This window comes from Notolabrus celidotus, chromosome 15 (genome assembly GCF_009762535.1).
Source record: "Notolabrus celidotus isolate fNotCel1 chromosome 15, fNotCel1.pri, whole genome shotgun sequence".
In the NCBI taxonomy this organism is placed as follows: domain Eukaryota; kingdom Metazoa; phylum Chordata; class Actinopteri; order Labriformes; family Labridae; genus Notolabrus; species Notolabrus celidotus.
In genome coordinates this window covers 15420626-15443593 of record NC_048286.1, presented here as the reverse complement: position 1 = coordinate 15443593, position 22968 = coordinate 15420626, and the positions used below count along the sequence as shown (strand labels likewise).

Here is a 22968-nt window from a genome sequence, read left to right as displayed (position 1 = left end):
CACCCGCAGCAGCCGCATACGTGAGCCACCGCCACATTTTAACCGCCGCCTGATATTTGCCACCACATGATGTGAAACAAGATCTGAGAGTATATTGCTTTGGGCATTTGAAAGTCTTAAAAACATTGTTTTGGTTTATGTTGACACTTTTGCTTTAATTTGAATGCAAAGTCATTTGGAGAAGTGTTTCGGCAGTTTGATGTTAGTGTTTGGAAGGTTCTTTTTACTGTCCTGGTCAATAGAATGTGAAATACATGTAACGTGTAACAATGAGCGTTGTTCTTAGTGTTACTTTGGATAGCAGTGATGTGAACCTTATAGTGTTCATATGTATGTATTAATATGTTTCAGTCAGGATTGATATGAAACAGACAGATTTTTAGAAAACAGACATTTATTACCAATTTTAAGAAGAACGCAAAGGAAATACAAATAAGAGCCTTTGAAATATATTTCAAAAATGTAGTTTTTTGTAGCCCCAAAAAACAATATAACACATTAATAACAGTAATTTACATGTCCAAGAAATAGTATATTACCAAAAATGAAGAAACAGCTTATACACAACAGTATTTGTACATTTTGATCTGGGAAGTGGTTCATCAGCAAGGTGCTGGCATCTGATCAGGTGGCCTCATGGTGAGTGAGCTTGTCTGTGGGAAAAGCGAATAGACATATTATCAGTATAAATTGTATACTATAATGTGTGATAAGAAACACTAGAATCACTTGAACACAATTTGATATGTGAATGAAATTTCTAGGAAAGTACCATGTGCATTGTAAGATGGACCTGCTTGTTCTTCTTTGTCATCTATCCAGTCTGCATCCACTGAAGAGTTGAAACATAGAAAGATACATTTGGCAATGATGTTTTGCATGGAAAAGTGTGCATTGTTTGTTCAATTGTGTTGTTGTTGTTGTAGTTGTTGTGTTGTCACACTGCTTTGTTCAAGTTGTAGGGATAGTTTCATAATACCAATTTTTGTTCATGTATTGTTGAAGCATTAATTAGTAACTACATGAATTGTTTTTTAAACAAGGATAATGAAAGTACTTACTTCCTTCGGCAAATGCTTGGACAAGCATTTTAGTTTCCTCCATTTTGTTTTGTAATTTTTCCTGTAACTTCTGGATGGTGTTGTCCTTTATTTCCAGATGTGCAGCTTGACTCATCACAACAGATTTTTGCCGCTGGATCTCCTTCCTTGCGTATTTTAATGAGTTCTGCAGGGCTTGTTTTCCTTTGTATCTTGATGCACCACCTCAACGCCTGCCACGGCTACAAATTTTGTCTGAACAGAATTCCTTTAACAATAATTTAATTGTCAATATGTCGGCTATAGAAAGTGCCTTGTTTGGACTGAATTGGAGAAAAACCCTAGGAGAAGCTCTCAAAAGTATGCACCCTTAATTGGGCGTCATTCTTCACATTCAAAGCCTCAACGCCTGCCATGCCCACAATTTTAGTCTGAACAAAATTTGTTCTTATAATTTTTCTCGTCAAGGTGTCTACTATAGGTTGCCCTTGGTTTGGACTAAATCGAAGAAAAGCTCTAGGAGTTAATGGCAAAAGTATGCACCCTTATTTTGACGCCATTTTTCATGTTCAAAGCTAGGTGGCGCTCTTCCTGTTGAGTTTGGGATATGGGTGCAAGAGGCTTTTTTGTGCGTCCATATGCCATGAATATGTGTAAAAATTTTCAAGCATGTAGCTAAAAAAAAACCCTAAGGGGAGGGGTTTTTGAAAACTGTAGGGGGTGCTAGTGAGCACATTTTTTCAACTTTGTTTGCGAAACCCATAAAATGTCGCAATTTTCCCCAGGACTGATGAGTTTGTTGGATGAGGTGAAATTACGTTCATTTTAAAGTCACAAAAATCAATTTTCCAACGTTTTTTTTTTATGCCCCGCCCCAAAGTCTGACACGCCCACAATTTTCGTCTGAACGGATTTTTTTCTGATAATTTTTTCTTGTCAATGGGTTTACTATAGGTTGACCTTGGCTTGGACTGAATCGGAGAAGAGCTCTAGGAGTTAATAGCAAAAGTATGCACCCTTATTTGGACGCTTTTTGGAGCCATTTTTGATTTTCAAAAATAGGTGGCGCTCTTCCTGTTGAGTTTCGGATATAGGTGTTAGAGGCTTTTTTGTGCGTCCTGCTGAATATGCGTAAAAAATTTCAAGCATGTAGCTCAAAATAACCCCAATACGGACGCGTTTTTGAAAATTTTAGAGGGCGCTGGTGAGCATATTTTTTCAATTTTTTTTGCGGGACCCATAAATTAGTAATTTTTTCACCAGGTACAATTTTAAGGTACAGTCAGTGTGTAGAATTTAGCAGCGTTTAGCGGAATAGACTTGGTAGAAGCAGAATATAATTTTCATAAGCATGTTTAAATGACAGTACAATTAACTGATTATAAAAATAATTTTGTTTTTGTTAAATTAGAATGAGCCTTTTATATCTACATGGCCTCCTTCACGTAGGAGGAGTGGCTACGGTTAGCAGAGCTAGCACCACCAGCCTTTGGTCCTCCTTGTATGTTAACATCCACATGTCTGTGTTGCAGTGCCGCTAGAATGAGTTTTGGAGTGGGGGGACATTCAGCTGGATGACTTATTAGATCCCCTTCATACCTGGGAGTAAAATGCTCTTTCGGTGATCGGATTTCCCCTCCCCTCGGAGCTCCTCCAAAACGACACCCCCACGACCATATGATTGTGACTGATTCAAAACCGGTCGTCACCAAAACATTATCATAGTGAAAGTTACAAACACAAACAAACATGGCTATTGTTATTACTCACAACTGTCAGGCTAGCATTATCCAGTTGTACTCGAGAAAAGGAGAAAAGTTATAATACATATATTACTGTAACATCTCTCCTGTTTGTTAAACGCGTTCAGTATAGATGTTCTTAATTCCTACAGTGCTGACAGTTAGTGAAGGCATCAGGAGAGGTGTAGAGTGTGCAAGCGGGAGAGAGGAGAGACAAGAGGAAAAGTTCTTCATTCAAACATTGATTGTTGCTTTGTTGGTTGGCGTGCTCACGGCCGACAGTGACCGATTATTAAAGCTCAACATGTTCACGAATCGGCTCGTCATTCCTACAGCGTCCGGACGGACGCTACAATACATATACATTTTCTGTAGGACTTACTGAATGTCATTAGTTATTTTGCTTGTCAGAGCCCCCGTGGTGAGAGCTTTTTTTTTAAAAATATTTAAACTTTTATCTTCTGAGATAATTATATTACGACTGTGATGGAACTCCAGATGAATCAGGAAGATGACTACTTTATGTGCTTCATGCGTAATTGTGCAAACTGAGACTCACACTCATTTCTGCTGCTGTGAGACTGCTGCAGCTACTATCATTAATTTAGGGAGGGGATACACAGCAGTGGAACAGTTACAGTGGGCTTTCTTGCTTGTGGCACATAGAGATGCTTAAACAATCACTGTGTTCTGTCTTCACAGCACAGCAGGTTATCAGGAGCACCTCATGGATGCCGTGCTCTAGTTCGCTTTGTGGTGCTTTATACCTCCCCGGCCTGATATGCAGTTACGTAATTCCTTCAGCTTCAGCTATCTCAGATTATTTTACAGTTCTTGTACAACTACAGTGTGTTGAGAAGTGCACGCCCTCTGTCTGCTTCCTTTTCTCACCGGGGGGCATTTTTTGTGAGACCTGGTTCACATACTTTTAGAGATTGACGCAAAAGGAGACCCTTATGATCTGACTCTGATAGGTCACAACAGAAAACTTATCAGATCGGATCTCAGATGATTGGGTGTAAAGGTCAAAAACATAAGAGCATTATCTTTAGACTATGACTGAATGTTTACTGTAGATGTTATTACCACTTGATAACGTCTGACAGTGGTGGGACAAAAGTCTTTGTGTGCCCCCCCTTCTTCCAGCACCAGTGCTGTGTTGGTCACACTTTGCTCCAGTAGAGTAGTTATGTAACAGTTCAACCAGACACAGCCTACGTACAACTTTATCTCCATTTTTTAGATCAAAATACTGACAAACTGTGCCACGCAACCAGATGCTATCTGCCATCTGTGGCTGTTTACATCTGTATAGTAGAGCATCATGGCATCATGTCAGTAGCCAGTACTTGGAGTTATATCTGGATAGTTACAGGTGGCTGCACTACAGGTTAGATGCAACATATGATTGACATTTTGGGCCTACAGATATGAAAATATGAATTATTTATTTAACTAACTAGTATTCTTGTGCCGGCTAGTAAAGGTGAGAACATCTAATTATTGTCCTATCATTTAACCCTCCTGTTATGTTGCGGGTCATAAGGACCCTTTGTAAAGTCTATTTTAGGAAATATATGTCCTCCAAACCAGCTAAACGCATCATAAAAATCTGAGCAGCATGTGACAGAAGAGGTGTCGTGTTAATTTATCAACATCACTTCATAAAAATAAATGAATTCAAAATGTAAAATAAAATAAACAAAAATGTATGCCATGTAAAACTATTGTATTTATATTAAGGGCTTTCCAATGTACATTAAAAAAAGGTTTAACATTAATTTGAACGAATAACGAGTGAGTTATCCTCATTGAACCATGATCTGTGAGAATTAAAGAACACTAGTGGACTAAATCTTGATTTAAGTGGTTAGTATTGGAGTTAAAAACTAGATATGAAAAAAATTGTACTGGGATTTTTTTGGGGTTCTGACACTTTTGGATAATTGAATATGCCCCGGGTCAAATTGACCCAGGAACATTATTGCTGTTCCAGAGAAACAAACATAACAAGAGGATTAATCAACTTCACGCACACCTAAACCAGTGAGGGGGACTTCATTGTTAGAACACCTGTTAAAAAGATTAATTCAAAGCATAAATGTAAAAACAAAGATGTAATGGTATAATCCATTGCATAATGAATGTTGAGTTAGTCCTATGTCAGTTTAGTATAGTCTTTAAACCACACTACAACTTGGAACAAGTAAAACAATCCGAGTCCGTCCTTGTTTGATGTTTTGACTGCGGGCTCTTTGCCTCCCTGACAGTCAAAATATGAAAGAAGTCTTTACAAAGCTCCACCTGTGCTCTTAAAAAAGTGAGGCTAGAACATGATTAGACATACATGTACTTGCAAATGTTGTCCCTCCCACAGCGATAAGGCATGAACATCTCACTTATTTCCCATGCAAACACACACCTCATCATCTTATCACTTTTACACAAAGGACAGCTTGACACATTTCACACATCAACACCCCCGCAGTCCCAGAGGGGGAGGCAGCCCCCTTCTATCTCTGTGGACCCGTTTGTGTGAGAACATCTGGGAACTTTTAGTGAGGACGTTTGCAGCATTTAGAAGCTGCTAATTAAGCCCCACTCGTTTCAGAAACTGTGAAACTGTGAGGTCTAAACAACCTTCCTGAAAATCTTCACTTCCTTGTTGAGTTTTTTTCGCTGCAGCACGTCCACCCCTCAATGTGTGTGTCGCTGTGCAAGGTGCGGAGAGGTACAGTGTAATGCGAAGATAGATGTGGAGCAGTGAGGTGAGGGTGGTGAGCAGCCCATCATCCGCGGTGGCCTTTGCCACCTTCCAGCAGGGCTCGTCGGCTGCTGCCTGAGCAGACAGTTGGCTTAACACGGCCTGTCACACTGGATATGAGGGATCACCTCAAATCATCCACAGTGAAGAAGAGTGAGAAAAGAGAGGGAGAAGAGATGCAGAAACAAATAAAGAGGGTGAAAAAATTTGGGCAAAGTGGAAACGAGACACAGTAGATCAAATGTGGGAGGCACATCCCTCCCTCGCCTGCAAACACACATCTTTTAGTAGATGCATTTTGACATTGTGTGCGCATGTGTGTGTGTGAGTGAGGACAGTGCAGCTATTTGTGTCGCAGAGTAACAGCTGGCTTCCCTCTGTCTTACATGTATTTCTATATCCCTTCTCCATCAACTTACATCAATTCTTGCCTGATCTGTTTGATTTAATATCTCTTACTCGACACACATTACCAGAGGATAGCTCATTTAAGCAACATCTACCCAGATATTTCCAAACAGTTATGTCTTAAATGAGATACTTCACTGACTATATACTTCAAAAGCAGAACGAAGCTGCTGGAGGGGACCTGTATATAGGCTTAGAAGCATTTATAAGTCCTACAGTCTTGCCATCACATCTGCCACCCCCTATAGTATGAGCAAGCAAGCATCTACGCATGCTTGTGCTCCGCTGTGACTTATGTGGGTCACTGATGCCCTACGGTACGGCCTGCCCGGTCCTGTAGCGGAGGTGTGCTGATGTCAGATTGCATTCAGCAGGGCAGCATGATTAACCAGGGATGCGTCCTTGTTATTACTGGGAAGAGCCAGAAGAAAGAAGTGTAGATCCGTTAAATAAAGGAGATGGATGGAGGGAGATCGGCCTTGGGTGCTGATCACTAACAATGATGGATGACAGGGGCAGCAGGGCATGTGGGATGCAGCTTAGCAGCCTGGGATTTGAAATGTTATCACAGGATACTCGAATTAAAACAACCAGGATTGGTTTGCAAAAATACACATGTATGCTTAGCACTGATGCAAACTGAATCAATATTAGGGAATATGTTGTTAAAGATTCACACTGCATATGGCAGCTGTTACACATCTGCATGCATATTCTGGGTTTATAATTTAATCTTACTTGAACTCAAATGCAGTGTCTCTACATTTGAAGTTCTTTATCACTCTGAAATGACTCTAAAATAGTTTCTGTGTTGAATAATGTTATCATTAAACAAGTTTTACCCCCTTTTCAAATGATCAGAGCCTGTGAGCACTTCGGAAACATTTGTTTTTAAAGGTGCTATATAGATAAAGTTACTATTATTATGAGTTTAAAGCATGGTCACATAAATTCATGTTGTGTTCAAAAGCATCTGTCAGTGTTAAAGTCCCTCAATGAAATGGGTTAGAAATAATACACAAGTGTTTCAATACGTAATTTGGACGGTAGTACTCAAAGTTGATCAACGGTGTTTTATACTTTAATGTAATGTGTTTTTAAACACCAAATTTCTGCATTGTTTGATTTCAGTGCATTGAAGTTCCTGTGAGAATTTGTTAGCTGGTTATAAAGCAGGCTGAAATGAATATTGATGCCTGTTTTATTTATGAGCTACAAAAGCAAACAAGACCATCAGAAAAACAGTTTCTATAGAGATGTATTTAATACACTAAACTAGGAGATGCCCTGACGAGACTACTTCCCTATTCTTTTAATCAGGAATTTTACTTCTGACTAGCTTACTTGTCTAAAGGGAAGAAAACACTGATTCAATCAGGAGAGACACAATTTGAAGATTAAATGTTATTTATTACAACTTAATGAATAATGAAACTTGACAGAAATCTTTGGCGTGTCTATGGAGATAATTTTGTGAGCGAAGGATGTGTGAATTTGGCAGCAGAAGAAATCCCCCTAGAGTCCAGACACTGGTGATGGTGGTTGATGAATTCTAGGAATTGAAGACTTTGCGGAGATCAGGTGGAGATGGGGAGGTGGAGGGGTGCGCGCCATCAATGCAAGAAGGAACTAGCTGGAGAGAGAGACACATTTAAAAAGACAGCAGAAAGTTGATAGGCTGATGATAAAGGCGTGCCGCTATTGGATGACAGCCACTGCTGATTAACCAATGACAGCTCCGGAGTGTGCAGCTGGAAGCGGGTCAGCTATTGAACGAGGGAGAGGAGAGTTTAACAACTGCTGTGATCGCTTTCATAGTCTTCTTGTCTGAACTTTCGTTAGAGTTACATAAAAACAGTCAAATGGACCACAGTTTATTTAACATGGCTAAACACAGGATCATAGAGTCTGCTGGTAGATGATGTGAAATTGGTTTGCAAAGTGTGGGTAACACTAGCAGAGCTAGCACCGCCAGCCTTCAGTCCTCCTTGCAGGTAAACGTCTACATGCCTGTGCTGGTTGCACATTCACAGCAAAAACTCAAAACTAAGCAAATTTTGTCTTGTAAAAGTGTCTTATCAAAAATATACTTGCTAAATTTTCAAATGCAGACTTATTTAAAGAACCTTAACTCTCATCTCAAGTTGACATTGACATTTTTCTTAATTTTGGGCAGATTTTTGTTACTCATGAGAAGCAATTCAGGCCTTAAAGGTAAACAAGACTTCCAGTGACAAGACTGATTATGTCTGGGCTGTAATTATTACTGTTAGTGACCTTTGCTGCAGGTTGCTGTCTGACGAGCTCCATTAACAGAATGCTGCAGAAATGTCTTTTTCATACTTTCCACAGCAAATATTCACAGTGAAACATTTGACTGTTAAAGGACTGTTAAAAGACTTGACTGTTTTTTTTCTCTGAAAAAGTACCCACACGTGAACAGGAAAATCAGCTAAAAGATAAGAGATATTACTTTGTCCACATGGTGCCAAAATCAACACAAACTGAGAGTTCCTCACAGATGCTTTTAGCTTTTTATAGGTGATGGTACTCCAATTTGTTTACATTTGAGTCACTGGTTATACCTTTACGTTTCTGCATAGATAGTTTTCACCATCAAGCATGACAGCTTTTATGTATTGATGTGTGTCTGAGTGTATGTGTGTGTGGGTTTGGGTGCACACACATGGGGCCTAGTGTTGAGCGGAAACACTCCTTTCCTGAGCTTGGGGAAAAGGAAGGAAGCCATCTCCAGTAACCATCACAAACACTCACACTGTAGTACTCCGGCTCCTACATACAGTAGATCCAAGAATAGACTGTGACTTCTGCACACTAACACACCCACCTTGCAGTGCCTGTCTATTATTTTTAAATTCCCATCACCCTTAGATTATGGGATGACCACCATGACTAACATCAGCGCTGCTTAAAATATGTCTGGTGTAGGCTGCCCCGTGGAATATTTGGAATAAAGCTACTGTCTCTTACAATTTCCTCCCTGAAGTGGATTGTTACAGAGAGATCCTGCTTTTCTCCGACCCACCCCTGTAAACAGGAAGCTCACGTGGGAGTCCCACCCATCTCCCTGCTTCCTCCAGCGTGCATTCCCATGGCCAGACTGAAGCACTAGCCTCCATCCAGCCATCCCACATCCATGTGAGACAGTTGTAAATGGCGACATCCATACAGGAGAGGCTTTCAAACTTCTCTCACCACTAAAGCAGCCCACTCAATCTGTCTGTCTGTATTGTTCTCCCTCTGCAGCATCTCTGGCTGTTTTTAGTCTATCAACATTCAATGGGGGGCAATTAGATGGATGCACATATGGAGATGGTTAATCACTGTCACTATGTCAGTGCGTGTTTGTGTGTGTGTCGATGTGAGCAAGGCGAAGAGTGGGAGGAGTAGGAGTTGTGTGTGTGTGTGTGTGTGTGTGTGTGTGTGTGTGTGTGTGTGTGTGTGTGTGTGTGTGTGTGTGTGTGTGTGTTTGTGTGTGTGTGTGTTTGTGCATATGCTTGTGTGGGTGAGAGCACATTCCAACAAAAGGCCTAAAAATAGTAGGAATATGCCCATGTGACATATTGAGGCTAAAAGCTCGTGAATAATTTGTCTAATGCAACACATACCCCGCTTCCTGGGCTAGATCACGAAAAATATGCGCCTGCTGGTTACCTTTGCGAGCCAGCAAGGTTGGAAGGGGGTTACCAGTCTGTTCGGTCCTGCTATTTGGTTTGCCAGCGAGGTATCACACAGGAAAATAAGCAGGCCTATGCTGCATTTAGGATTTCTTAGTACCTGTTCTTCTGCATAATACATTTCCCTACATGTATTTATATTTAAAGCTAACAGGATATCTAAATAGATGCAAGTTATTTTCAATGTTTTTAAATAAATCTGAGTTAGTATGGTTAGTTTTTAAGGTACACATTGGTGGATATTTCTCTTTAAAAATTAAATCCTGCGATAGTTTCCTCATCTCTTCTCCCTTATCATTCCTCCCTCTGTTACCTCTTAAAGTAGTCTTAAGTCCTTAGTTTAGCTCACTTATCTTAACCACTTGTTTTAAAATGAAAGTGAACACTTGTTATTGTTCGTCCCTTGCCTTGTAAAGCTATCTGTGTCCCTGTGATTGTGTTGTTGTCCTTTGCACTTTGTTCTAAGGCCTTGTTTTGCTGACCTGCCTTCAATCAGCGAGGAAGCTGCTCCGTGAAATGCTGCCACACTCTTTAGAAACGATGGTCCAAACTGTGAAAGTGAGACGAAAGTTGTTAAAAAACAACCTTTAGGAAATTGTCTCCACTTTCTTCTTCTTCTGTTTCATCTTTCTCCAAACAGTGTCCCACAAAAAAAGTTGGCATTTAAAACCAAGCCGGCACCTGTACCGCACAACAAGTGTACACATCGTCGTATTAATACAAATACGCATTCTTTTAATGGTGTTTCATGTGGAGTGGATGGTAATGATGACCCTTTAAAGAGAGATAAAACCTGCTGTAGTGATCACTCCCTCCTCACTCCACTTGTTTCCAGAGTGCAATTAAATGAAAGTGTATATCAACAGTGGAGGGGAGGGAGTCTATGAGAGATAAGGGAACATTTAGAGGTTTTGAACGCAAAAAACAAAAAGATACCAATGACATGGTTCTTATTTTAAGAAATTAGCAAAACTGGAATTTCAGCACATTTCTAAACATTTAAGAACAAATAACTTGCAATATTACACACGTCTTTCATTTCCTGATGGCTCATTAAAGCATATTTATCCATATTAATCCGTAATGCATGAGTGCCAGCTTTTGATTATTACATTGAAGTCAAGGCAGACTGCCAGAGCACAGAGAGAAATGATTGAAAAGAGATGTGCTTATGTTGCATAAAAAGTCATTGACATATCTTTGGTAGCTTCAAAGCTTTGTGCACAGTGTGAGCTGCATTTGCTGTTGTGGGATCAAATTTAAGTTGCCATTGCCTCGAGGCAGATCTATTAATAGTGCTTCACTTACAATGACAAACATCTTTCAGGGAGGCATCCAGTTGTGTTGAAGTACTTTGCAAAAACTTCTCATGTGTTTTGTGGAGTTTGTGATTTCATATGGAATACATAATGATAACACACTGAGGGATTATATCATGTACACTCCTGGGAAGGTTTTATAATCTACTGTGTTTCATTACACTCTCTGTTGAGATGTTAAGTTAATAACATGGCTTCATCTTTGTGAGTTGCACAGCTGTTCAGAGGTTTGTGCTCCTCAGTCTGTGTCTGTTGTGTTGTAGTAGTACACAAAGACAGCTATCCCTTGTAGTCAAACATGACTCATGATCAGCATTTAACAACAGTGAGTTATGTTACACACTCAGCTTTTAGTCAAAGCAAATATCCTTTTGCAAACTAGGCTATTGATTCTGCTGTGAACACAAGATTAGCTTGCAGCACAGAGGAAAGGTCAGCGCTCAGTGGCTGTTTTTTGTGTGTTTTGTTTTTTTTTTTAAAACATGGCCGCTGCTTTGATTGGAAACTCTTCCCATTGTTAGAGATGAATCCAGTTCAGTGTATGTTAGTGGCAGGCATCAGAATAAAACATGTATGCCTTGCAATGACCTCAGGTTTGGTCGCATCAGCTTGAGTCAGAATGTTATTAAACTCTGCTGAGTGTGTTGGATGAGAGGAGCGTGCGGCAGAGTACTCCGCTGTGTTAGACTTACAGTTGGCATGTGAAAGACCTGAATTATTTAAAGCCACGGAAGCATTTGCGAGTTCGCACTTGCTTACCCTACTGACTTCTTCTTCTTCCTCTGTTTAACTCACCTCCACCTCCCTGCTGTTCCAGTCTGGAGTCAGTTTAAGTATGTGTGAAAGATGCGCCACAAGATGTATGCAGCAGCCAGGCTACAGCAGGCCACAGGATGTGAGACACTTTCTGAGGCCATCTGTCGCTTGGAAAGGAAAAGTTGCTAAACCACATCATGAATGTCTTTGAAGAACATTGACGTGAAATCCACTGCAAGCCAAAAAAAACTAAAACTATAGAGACTGAGAGCCGTGTAACTGGACAGATAGAAAAAAACAAAAAGGGGAGGACAGAGCTTTCCAACCCTGGGGAGGTTTTTGTGGAGGTGTAGGTAGACAGAAAGCAGGTGGATGTTTCGACAGAACGATAAGTCCGCCTAGCTGACACAACGCCTGATAAGCAGCCTGACTGTCAGGTTTGGCAAGCTGGCAGTGAAGCAAGGGAACAGGGCATGGAGGAAACTGAAAACCGAATAAAGACAGCTCAGAAATTGTAAGAGCATAATTTATCAGAGGTCCACCTGATATTGAAATTGAGACTCTATTAATGCAGAGCCACAGTGAATACAAATCCAGGCTATTCAATTCCATGTACAGAGAAAGGGAGCCCTGGGCTGACAGCTGTGCTAAATGTATTAAGATCTTTACATTAACCTTACATTGTGATAGTATTGTGTTGGGAGCTCTCCTGCTAACCACTGTGGGTGTATTGCTTCTTTTTGTGGCATTATTTACATAGTAACAAACTTGTAGAGATTTGTTTTGAACCATGCTAACAGCTGTGCAGACTGAAACATTTATTGTAGTAAACTTGTGTACAGACATTCATTATCTCCAGATTTTGAAGGAGTGTCTTTAAAAGCCATGAGTTTAAATCCTGCATCACCTGTGGGTCAGAGCTTTCTCTTAAGGGAAGATCTCACCCTCTATTAGATATATACCCATATATGTTTTGGAGACATTCATGGTTCCCTGATGATTATATCAAATTATACCCTTACAATTGTATCCTTTTATATTATCTGTACATCTACTATGATGTTGGAATTTGTATTTAATGAAGTGAACATTTTCTAATAGCTGTCTAGATTGAAATATTACAATTTAAAGTGAGGACCTTGTGTACAGACAGACATTCATTATCCCCAGATCATGAAGCAAAGTGCATTGTGGACCAATTAGTTTCCATCTGGTATCACCAGTAGATTCAAATTCTCACTTATCAAGTGAACGATCTTAGCCTCTGCTGCATAAGTTTGCTCCATTTATTTCCAGGAGTTCATGGTTCCCAGAGGATGTATCTGCATGACATTCTCTGTTTAGAGCTGCTCTGATGTCGGCATTTCTCATTTTATGGACCTTTTTGTAACTTAATTTTTTTTCTAACTTTGGCGGCCCATCCACATTTTAACCAGTGCTACCATAAGCATACATTTTGGATTCATTCAACGCATGTGTTCATCACCAAGTACCTGTAGAGCTGATGGCATGCCCAAAAAGCCTCATCTGCATGATAGCTTGCTAAGCTCAGATAGTGAACATGATAAACAGCAAATTTGCTGGACATCAGCATGCCAGAGATCATTATTTAAGTACAGTGTAGCTATGACAGCAGAGCTGAAGTCTCTCAGCCTTAAAATAAAAAACCTAACTTTTAATTTCACACCTGTGTTTAGGTTAAAGCATCAGTGCTAATGACAACATCTCTGTCTTTGCTCCAGGGAAGCCCCAAAGCATCGAGAGCTCTGAGCGGGTGCAGCTGTCAGGGACATACAACGTTCGGAAAGGGAAGCTCCAGCTACCGGTCAACCGCTGGACCAGACGGCAGGTCATCCTGTGCGGCACCTGCCTCATCGTCTCCTCTGTGAAGGAGAGCCAGACTGGGAAGATGCACATCCTGCCTCTCATTGGAGGAAAAGTAGGTGTAACACACAGCACAGTAGAGCACGACTGACATCATGGGATTGTTTTTTTTTCTTCTCTCTTCCTGTTCTTTTATGGTGTTATGCAATATATACTTTGGATCATAAACTCATAATGTAGCCTGATAAAATCATTAATAAGCCTCCCTGTGCGGTGAAGTTTGTCCTCAATGACACTTCACCTTCAACTACTGTTTGTCCTTTAAAGAGACACCCAGCTTCACTTCCTGCTTTGTTCATATTAGTGCAAGGTGAAAGAGAAACAGTGCACTCCAGGTTTTTAATAGTTTTCAGTAATCTGCAGGGATGTTTTCTTCTGTTTTTAGCTCAGTGTCAAGAGGTGCTCTAATGCTAAGGAATATGACCTTTATCCTTTCACTGCTTCATGGATTTGTGTTCCTGCAAGGCCACTCAACAAGCTCTAAGGACTCTCCTGAAAAGCTCGACACAAAGGACACCCCATACCCCACCACACCCATTTTATAAACATTTCACACACAACACATGACCTCTAGTCAACCATTCATGCACACACTGCCTCTGCATGTGCCTGTGTGAGGTGAGATTGTGTGCCAAAAGTCTATTCATGTAGCATAACTAGTGAGCAATTCATTCACAGAGAACATGTGCTTGAATGTGTATAACTGCGTGTCTAAAAAGCATTTTCACATACGGATGTACTCATTTCTGCTACACACATGTTCATTACATGATCATGCAAGCCTTGCACATATTGTCATGAGTTTGCCTCTGGTTGGATACATTTGTCTACCCTGCAGCCATCAGGCATCTTAAAGCAGAAGAAATAAAGATTATTTATTGTCCTTTTAGTGGATGAAATTTGCTTTCAATTTATTGAGACATTCATCTGTAAGCTCCCCCTGTGTTTTCTTTATTTTCTAACTCTTACTCCACAGGCATGGGGGTTTTATATTGTTTATATTCAGAGGGAGGTCAGACATGTCAGTACCTCAGACAGTAACATCGCTCCTGTGTGTGTGTGTGTCTTGCTGCAGGTGGAGGAGGTGAAGAAGCACAATCACTGCTTGGCCTTCAGCTCAGCGGGGCCTCAGAGTCAAACCTACTACGTCAGCTTTGACAGCTTCACGGAGCACCTGCGCTGGCATCGACATGCTGCAAAGGTATGACTGTGTGTGTGTGTTTGCATTTGCATGTGTGTGCAAGAGAGTAAAAGGAACAAAGGGAGAGTTAACATATGCTCCCAGGCGTCATTTATGGGTCAGCAGCATTGTATATCAGAACATGCCTGACTGCTAGTTTAAGTATGAAAGTATGGCTCTGTGCCCACTACAGCCTGTATGAGCAGAGTGGATTGAAAACGGCACGTTTTTCACTGCTGTCCACTCTGTAGTATATAGCCATGTAAGTGTGTCTGGGTGCACTCACACATATAAACACCACTCATCACTCCCCCTCTCCTCTTCTCTCATTTGAACTCAAGTAGGCCATAGCCAGAAAACCTCTTTTCTAAATATTAACAGGGACATGCATGTCACCCGCACCCAGAGGGCCACTCAGAATAGAAGCCTGGATAGAAGCAGCACGTGCTGCAGCAACGACCGCTGAGCCTCCAGCTAACTCTGCTCTGAAAAGCTTGAGCGTGGACTTTCCCCTTTAAAGACAGGACGGACGTTAATGCTGTCATTTCATTTAAGATGCCAGCATGTATGTGTCTGTAAATTTGACTTGCAAATCACTGCAGTGTTAACTGCTCTACACACCTGCAGTTAACTCTATTACACAATGATGTAACGTGAGATGTTAAGTCACTAACCTGTAGGACTTTCCCTTGACTACTCCTTAATCCTAAGAAGATTGGCCACTGAATGACATTTGACCAGCTAGCATCAGGCTACACACACCCACAGAAAACCAGTACAGTCATGTGCCGTAGAGATAATCCTATTAAACTCCACGTTTTTCTCTCTAACTGTATCCTCTCCACTCTTTTGCTCCTTCAGATGGTGTCCCAGAGAATCAACTCTGTGGATCTGTCCTGCTGCAGTCTGGAGCAACTTCCCCCCAACCTCTTCTACAGCCAGGACCTCACCCACCTCAACCTCAAACACAACTTCCTGCCTGCAGACCAGCGGCTGCAGCAGCTGCAGAGGTACAATGGCACTGTAAATCTACAGTAAACACACCTGAAGATAAACTATAAGGAGGGGGGAGGAGGAAGTGACAGATTATGCAGGGGTGGACGGGCTTGAAGAGACGAAGAGACAATTCAGGACAGTTTGAAAGGGCTCATTCGGGCAAGCTGAGGCTTGAGGAGGTTTTAGCAAAGCTTAGCATAATTTGGGCACAACAGGAGCTGTTGTACAAGGAGGGCAGAGACGAGACACTTACACAGTGAGGCTTCACTGGACACAGCAGGTCATGGCTGGCCGCTTTGGACAGCTTTAGATTTCGCCGGCAATTTGCAAGCAATCGACCTGAGCAGTCTAGGACTGAGGCCATCAACACACAGAGACCAAAGAGGCTAGCCAGGGCTGCGCTGCACCAGGCCAGGCCAAACGAGCCCAGAGCCCAGAAGGGTAGATATGTCTGCAGGGAAGCTTTTAATGTGCCTGGCCTCCCTCACTCTCTCTCTCTGTGGGCACCATCTGCTGCATGCTTATCATGCTCCCAGATTAAAGCCCACAGCCAAGACGTATGTGTGTGTGTTCCTGTATGTGTGTGTGTGTGTGTTTGTTCCCTTTTTGTATGAGTATTCACATGTATTTTCATTTATATACACAGTGGTGCTGGCGTACTCCTGTCACAGCCATTCTTTCTGAAGATTATTGCTTGATGATTTTAACCATTTATATGAGAGAATTGTGCAAGTATGATGCGTTGGTATGCGCTTCTAATGTCTGCAGAGTAGAGCGTCTGAGTTTGTGTGAGAGAGAGAGTTGCCTGCTCATATTCAACAGAGAAAGCGCTGCAGGCTACAGATTTAGGGTCAGCGCTTACAAAGTCTTGATACAGTATGGCATTCCTTCTTTTTCTTTTTTTAAGATGACTACACTGACTGGAATGTGTATTTGTTTGTGCATGTACAGTCTTGCATATTTGTGTGTCTTTCTGAGAGAGAATTATGAACAAGTAAGAGGTCAGGATTTTATATTGTCCTATTATAGATCTGTGTATATGTCTTTCTTATCCTTGGGAATGAAAGCTGGAGTTTAAATGACAACAGTTCAGGGGAAATACCTCTTTTCAAATGTAAGTGTGTGATGCACAGCTCCCCTGCTGGTCAAGCGAGATAACATCCATTTAGCTCTGCCAAACCTAAGTAGGCTCATCCGCATTTGACCCAGCATGAGAGAAAAAGAGGTCAGTAATGAGAAAGAGATGAATAGTTTGCTGAAAATAGAGGCGTTTTGACAGAAACGTGTAGCAGAGTTTCTTGTGTACTCACATCTCCCCTGAGAGACTGTAGTCATAGAGCTGGAGTAGTGAACAATAATACTCTGTGCGCAGGCTCTGTGGATGTGGGTGTATGTGTTTTGATGTGGACAGTTGTGTGAGAGTCTGTTTTTGTTGCAGTATAAACACTGGCGTTCTCTGACATATAACATGGGGTCAGGGTGCTTTGTATTTTTCCAAGAGGACTGGAATGTGTGAACCTGCCACATGCCTCTCCCCTCTCTCTCTCTCAAACGCTCTCTCTCTTTCTTCTCTCTGGCCAAATACTAACTGTTGGGTGATTTGCCAATCAGATATGCATAATCAGTTGTCCGGGATACTAGCTCTATCCTCTGGCATGGGACTTTCTTCCCAGCATGCATCTGTCTTATGAGACAGAGGTCACCGCTCACTGTGGGAGACATTTAATGTTTCATGCATACAGTTGAACCTTTGGCCTGTTTATTTACATATGTTTACAAGCGCTTAGTAAGTTATGAAGGACATGAAAGTAATAGAAAGGTGGGAAAGGAGTTTGAAAGAAAGGGGTGGAAATATTGACAGAATAGCAGAAACACTACACAGTGTTTAAGAACAAAAGAAAAGGATAAAGTTGAATAAGCCTAATTAAGGTGTTTATTTAGCCACTTTGGTGAACCAGAAGAAGCTAAAACTGTAATGTATGCATAAACTCTCCTAATTAAGGTGATACAGTTAATTTTTTAGCACGCATTTACTTATTTACTCATCCAGTAAACACAGAACAACTTTTGCAATGACTTATTTAGAGTTATGGGTCTGTTCACCTCATGAAATAAAAATATCCAGGATTTTTAGCTTCCCAAATGGCTCCTCTGTGTTCTCATGATAATTGCTTAACCTCTCTGTGTGCTCTTTGGTATTGGGCTGGTAGTTTACAGAGAGTTAGCAACCATAAAGCTGCATTCACATCGTTTGTTCATTAGCACAACACCAGAGCATTAGCATGTGAATGTGTTAGCAAACAATTGACTCATCTAACAAACACACAACATCATCAACTGTCATTGTCAGTCTTTTATTTGTTCACCTGACTAATGGTTACTGTTCTTTTGGCTGTTTTGGTGACTTTTTCGTCTTTATTGTGAAAGTAGCTCCATTATGTTCACTAACTGAGTCTGTCTTTCATTTGTTGTTTGGTAGCTAGCAGCTAACAGCCAGCTAGCTAGCTAGACATAATTAGTTAAAGATGCCTATATTATCTTTGGAATTGTTTTGTTTTTTAAGAGACCTTTTCATTTTCATTGTTTAAAAAAAATATTTTAGTTCAGGTTTGGATACACAAGGTTAAAAGTATAAAATGGACTGTGTAAATGACATGATGGGACAGCATGACACAGAGAAGTTGAGCCACTGAGGAGGGGGTATGAGCATTACTCAGCAGATTGCAGAGGTTGATTTAATGGTTGGAATGACATTTTCCCACACAAAGCCCCCCTCCTCCTCCTCACACACGCACGCACACACACATACACACACACACACACACACACACACACACACACACACACACACACACACACACACACACACACACACACACACACACACAAAACCTCACATACACTCTGCCTGGAGTCACCCTCAGCTGGAATTACTTAGCCATCCTAATCAATAGCCCTGACATGTCTGCTGCCTTTTTATCCATCACCACGACACACTGTGTGCATGTGAGGGTAACACATGTGTGTGTGTACATAAGGAGGAAAATCAAGTCGGGCCATTTTAAGCAGCTACTTTAGCCTGCGGTGCTAACATGGCACACTGCCCATCTCCAGTATGCCATATCTGCCCTCTGTGTGCATGTGATAGGTGATAGGTGACAGAGGGGTTGCATGTGTTTGTGTATGTGACTGAATGGATAAATAAAGACAGAGAGGGTCTTTTATAACGCCTGTTCCCTTGCCCCCCCTTCCGCCCCCCTTGAGGGGCTAACCCCTCTGAAGGTCACCGGTCTGCCATATAACACTTTGCCAAATACCACCGGTCACTGTTGTTTGAATGAACAACACAGACGTCAGTGCTGCACTTGTTTGCTCAACAATCACATGTGTAGGTTTAGTCCTGGTATTAAGGCAGGCTTTGTTTACGGCTGTGTTAGATCTAAAAGTGTGGTTTTGCACTTAAACAAATTCTCTGAAAGCTATACTTTGCTACATTGCCTGCAAATATATTCATTAATATATTTATGAATATCTTCTACTCTTAAAATATTCATGTTGACAAGATACAACATCTCCAATCAGTCGCTCTGCTCTCTCCTCTACCCACTCCTCCATCCTTTCCCAACTTCTCATCAATTCACTTTGCTGCTCTATTTGCAGATTTTCTCGTCTGCGGAGCCTCAACTTGTCCAACAATCACCTAGGTCAGTTCCCCATGGCTATCAGTGACATCACCACGCTGACTGAGGTCAACCTCAGCTGTAACTACCTAGCTTCAGTCCCCAGCTCTGTGGGAGCCATGACCAAGTGAGTAACAGGATACAGAAGATTTTTGACGCTGAAATGTACATGAATCAAGCAATATTTCTTAACCCTTGAATATATTCTTTGTTTACTAGGCTGTTTAAAAACGTTATGTATTCTCCATCTATTTACCTCAGTACGTCATAAGCTCCCTTGTTGTGGAAATCACAGTTTTCATAATCATCTCTGATATTTTTTGTACACGAGCATGACAACAAAAATCGTCTTCAGACCTCTAATTTCATTAATTAACTGACGTCTCTTTGAAGAACAACTAAATTATGTTACAATTCAAACTGAGTTATGTCATTTGGTTCAGAGTTGTTGTCAAAGATCAAAGCACAGCTATTTGTTTTTTTTATTTCTAGGCCCACATTTCAGGGGGTAAAAGAAATCTGGTATTGCCGGCCAGAGAACATTTTTCACTCTTGTGGGAATTCCCAGATTGCTTTATTTTTTGGTATAGCTCCAGGATCAGCCCCCATGCCTGTGGAAAAGCTCTCTTACTCACTATTTAAATTCATGTCTGCAATTCTTGTTAAAATATTTGAATGTAAAGGGTCCTTAACATGATAATCCATGCATTATTACATCAAATTCAGCCTACCATGTCTGTAGAGAATGCAAAGGTTGTAGGAGCCATTTTGTAGCTGGGTCATAGTTGACATTTGGTGAGTACATGTGCTTTAGATCTTATTTGAAACTGGACATTCAGGTATGCAGCTTGAAACAGGGCTAGATGAGACTTTAATCTGCAGGAATGATCTGGTATGCCTGTAAATTCCTCAAGTTGTCCAGTAGGGCATTTATGCTGCTGCTGCCATCTGCTGGACAACAAGTGTGGCTATGATGGACAAGTGTCAGTAGTCACAATGTCATTGATCCAGAGTCACACTACCTGTGCAATATAAGAGAAGTCTTGGATTAAATGCAGATCTGCTTATCACCTTGTTTCCTGCATGGTGTCAATAGTTTAATCTCATGTCTTCCTCTCAGCTTGCAGACATTCCTGTTGGACGGCAACAGTCTAGCTGAGCTGCCTAATGAGCTGGGTTCTCTCCAGAGGCTGAGTTACCTAGGCCTTTCATTCAACCAGTTCAGCCACGTGCCCCAGGTGCTGGAGCAGCTGACCACCATGGAGAAGCTGTGCATGGCTGGAAACAACCTAGACACGCTCACCCTGCAGAATTTCAGACTGCTAAGAGTTAAACACATCGATCTAAGGTACGGCTATATGCACAGGATCTTACAAATGTAAGATTATGATGGGGTTATGGTTGAGAAAAAGCATCACTAGAAGTCCTTAGTCATGCTTGCACAATGCACTCCCTGACACATGTTATCTTGCTAATGATAGAAGCAAAAACACAAAGAGGAAACCAAAGCACAGACAGACAGCTGGACAGCACGCATTCAGGAAATCATTTGCCTGTCGTGGCTCCATCAGGTGTCTAACCACTGTTTGCTAAAGCACAGAGCTGCAGTGACTTGCACTATTTTCCCAGTTAATACTTCACTCCTTCTGACTGTGCTTAGGCAAGGTCAGTAAATGCATTTTCCAGCTCTCACCTGTTTGAGCAAAGATCACTGTGTGTCTTTAATGAAGACGTGTTCCTATTCTTCTGCCACATTGCAGCTCTTGATTCATTTCTAGAAAATTTGAGGACTGATTTGCTGATATAAAAAAGATGAATATTAATTATTATTATTATGAGTTTGTGGTGTATAAATAAATAAGTAAATATATAGTGGCAAATGCTCAAAGTAAGTTTCCAGGGGGCAAAAATGACACAAGCAAAAAAGCATGTTTTAAGTGAATAATGTTTTGAGCACAAAGATGTGAGTATTAGATAAAGATTAAGATGTTGTTCTCAAAGTTTTCAGATGCAGAATACACAAGATTATCCGTCACTTTACCTGCAACTGCTGCTGATATTTTATCAGATTTAAGGCAGATTAATTAAGCGATTGAACCAGGGTATTAATGGATTAACTGCACGGGAAACTATTAATCTAAAAAAACTAATTATCCGCCTTCCTTTTCAATTTTCTTTATTTTTTGTATCCTAAATTGTTCCCTATAATTTGGACTGTTCATCAGACAAAACATGAAATCTGTTTTTAAAGCAAACCAACAATACTGCTTAGAAATACTGATCATCAAAAAAGTACTACTCAAAAAATCAAATCAAAAATATCTTGCTGACCTTATCAAGAACTTCTCTTTGCACCCCAACATTGTTTCTGTCAGATGCCTGTCAATCAAGACAAACAAAGCACCCATGTGACTGGCAGAACCTTTACTTTCCCTATATAAAAAACACCTGCTAGAACATTTCTAAGGATTAAATAATGAATCCAATGCTGCGTCAATTAAGATATCATCACTAGGTGACACAGAAGTTCCTCCAAGTGCAACAGATTCACAGCTCACTTTCCCATTCATGGTGTGCACAATGCAGCAAGAAGCTGCACAATATATCAGCCCTCACCTGAGGCGTGTTCCCTGCTTTACAAGAAAGGCCACAGCCTGTGCAGTTCAACCTTATCCAATTGGAGCTGAACCTTTGCCTTCCCCCCTGCTCCCCCCCTGTCAGGTTGAATAAGATCTCCAGCATGGTGCCAGATGAGCCTGACCTGCTGCGGCACGTGACCCAGCTGGATGTGAGGGATAACAGGCTGACGGAGCTAGACGCCTCGGTATTCCCCAGACTGGAGGTGCTGCACTGTGAGAGGAACCACATCGCCGGCCTCAAGGCCAAGGGGTGCTTTCTCAAAGGCATCTACGCCTCCAACAACGGTGGGTTTGGAAACAGCAACAGTGTGGTCAAATGAGACAGATTCCCTTCCTTCTTCTGACATCTTTTTCACCAGGCCATACCTCACAGTCGTCACTCTTTTCTTGTCCTGTGTTGTTACACTTCCCTCTCTCTACAAGCATCCATTTTTCTCATCAGTGCCGCAGTCTGATTGTCCCTTTTCAATCATACCTCTTTAACTTGTCATCTCATCCCCCTCCACCCCCACCTCCGCCGCTTCCCTCGATTTCCCATCTACCTGCGTTTGTAATAGAGCGTGTCTGTCCTTGCTGTAGGTTAATGTGTTTGGATTTCTCTCCACAGAGATACGACAACTTGATGTCACTCCTGTGCCCTCCAATCTGAGCTACATGGACATCTCAAGGTTAGAAAAATCCATGCACCCACTTACACAGAGAAAAAAAAGCAACACAGCTTTAATTGGAAACTGTATTACGTTTGTTTCCTGCACTTCCTCTCTGCCCCACAAAGTAGAAAATGTATGCAAAGTTCTTCCAACCGCAGAGCCAAGTACCTTGCAAGCAAATCTTTGAAAGTGTGTGGAAATGTCTGAGTTGG

At 41.3% G+C, this 22968-nt stretch overlaps 1 protein-coding gene across 1 annotated transcript in view; it reads left to right on the top strand.

Moving 5' to 3' along the window:
• Positions 1-22968, top strand: part of phlpp1 (PH domain and leucine rich repeat protein phosphatase 1) — a 53631-nt gene that overhangs the window by 23293 nt on the left and 7370 nt on the right. The window contains exons 2-8 of the mRNA XM_034703051.1: positions 13470-13666; positions 14687-14812; positions 15653-15801; positions 19448-19594; positions 20588-20815; positions 22189-22391; positions 22714-22774. Of these exons, the coding sequence (XP_034558942.1) occupies positions 13470-13666; positions 14687-14812; positions 15653-15801; positions 19448-19594; positions 20588-20815; positions 22189-22391; positions 22714-22774 (1111 nt within the window). The remainder of the gene's footprint in view (positions 1-13469; positions 13667-14686; positions 14813-15652; positions 15802-19447; positions 19595-20587; positions 20816-22188; positions 22392-22713; positions 22775-22968) is intronic.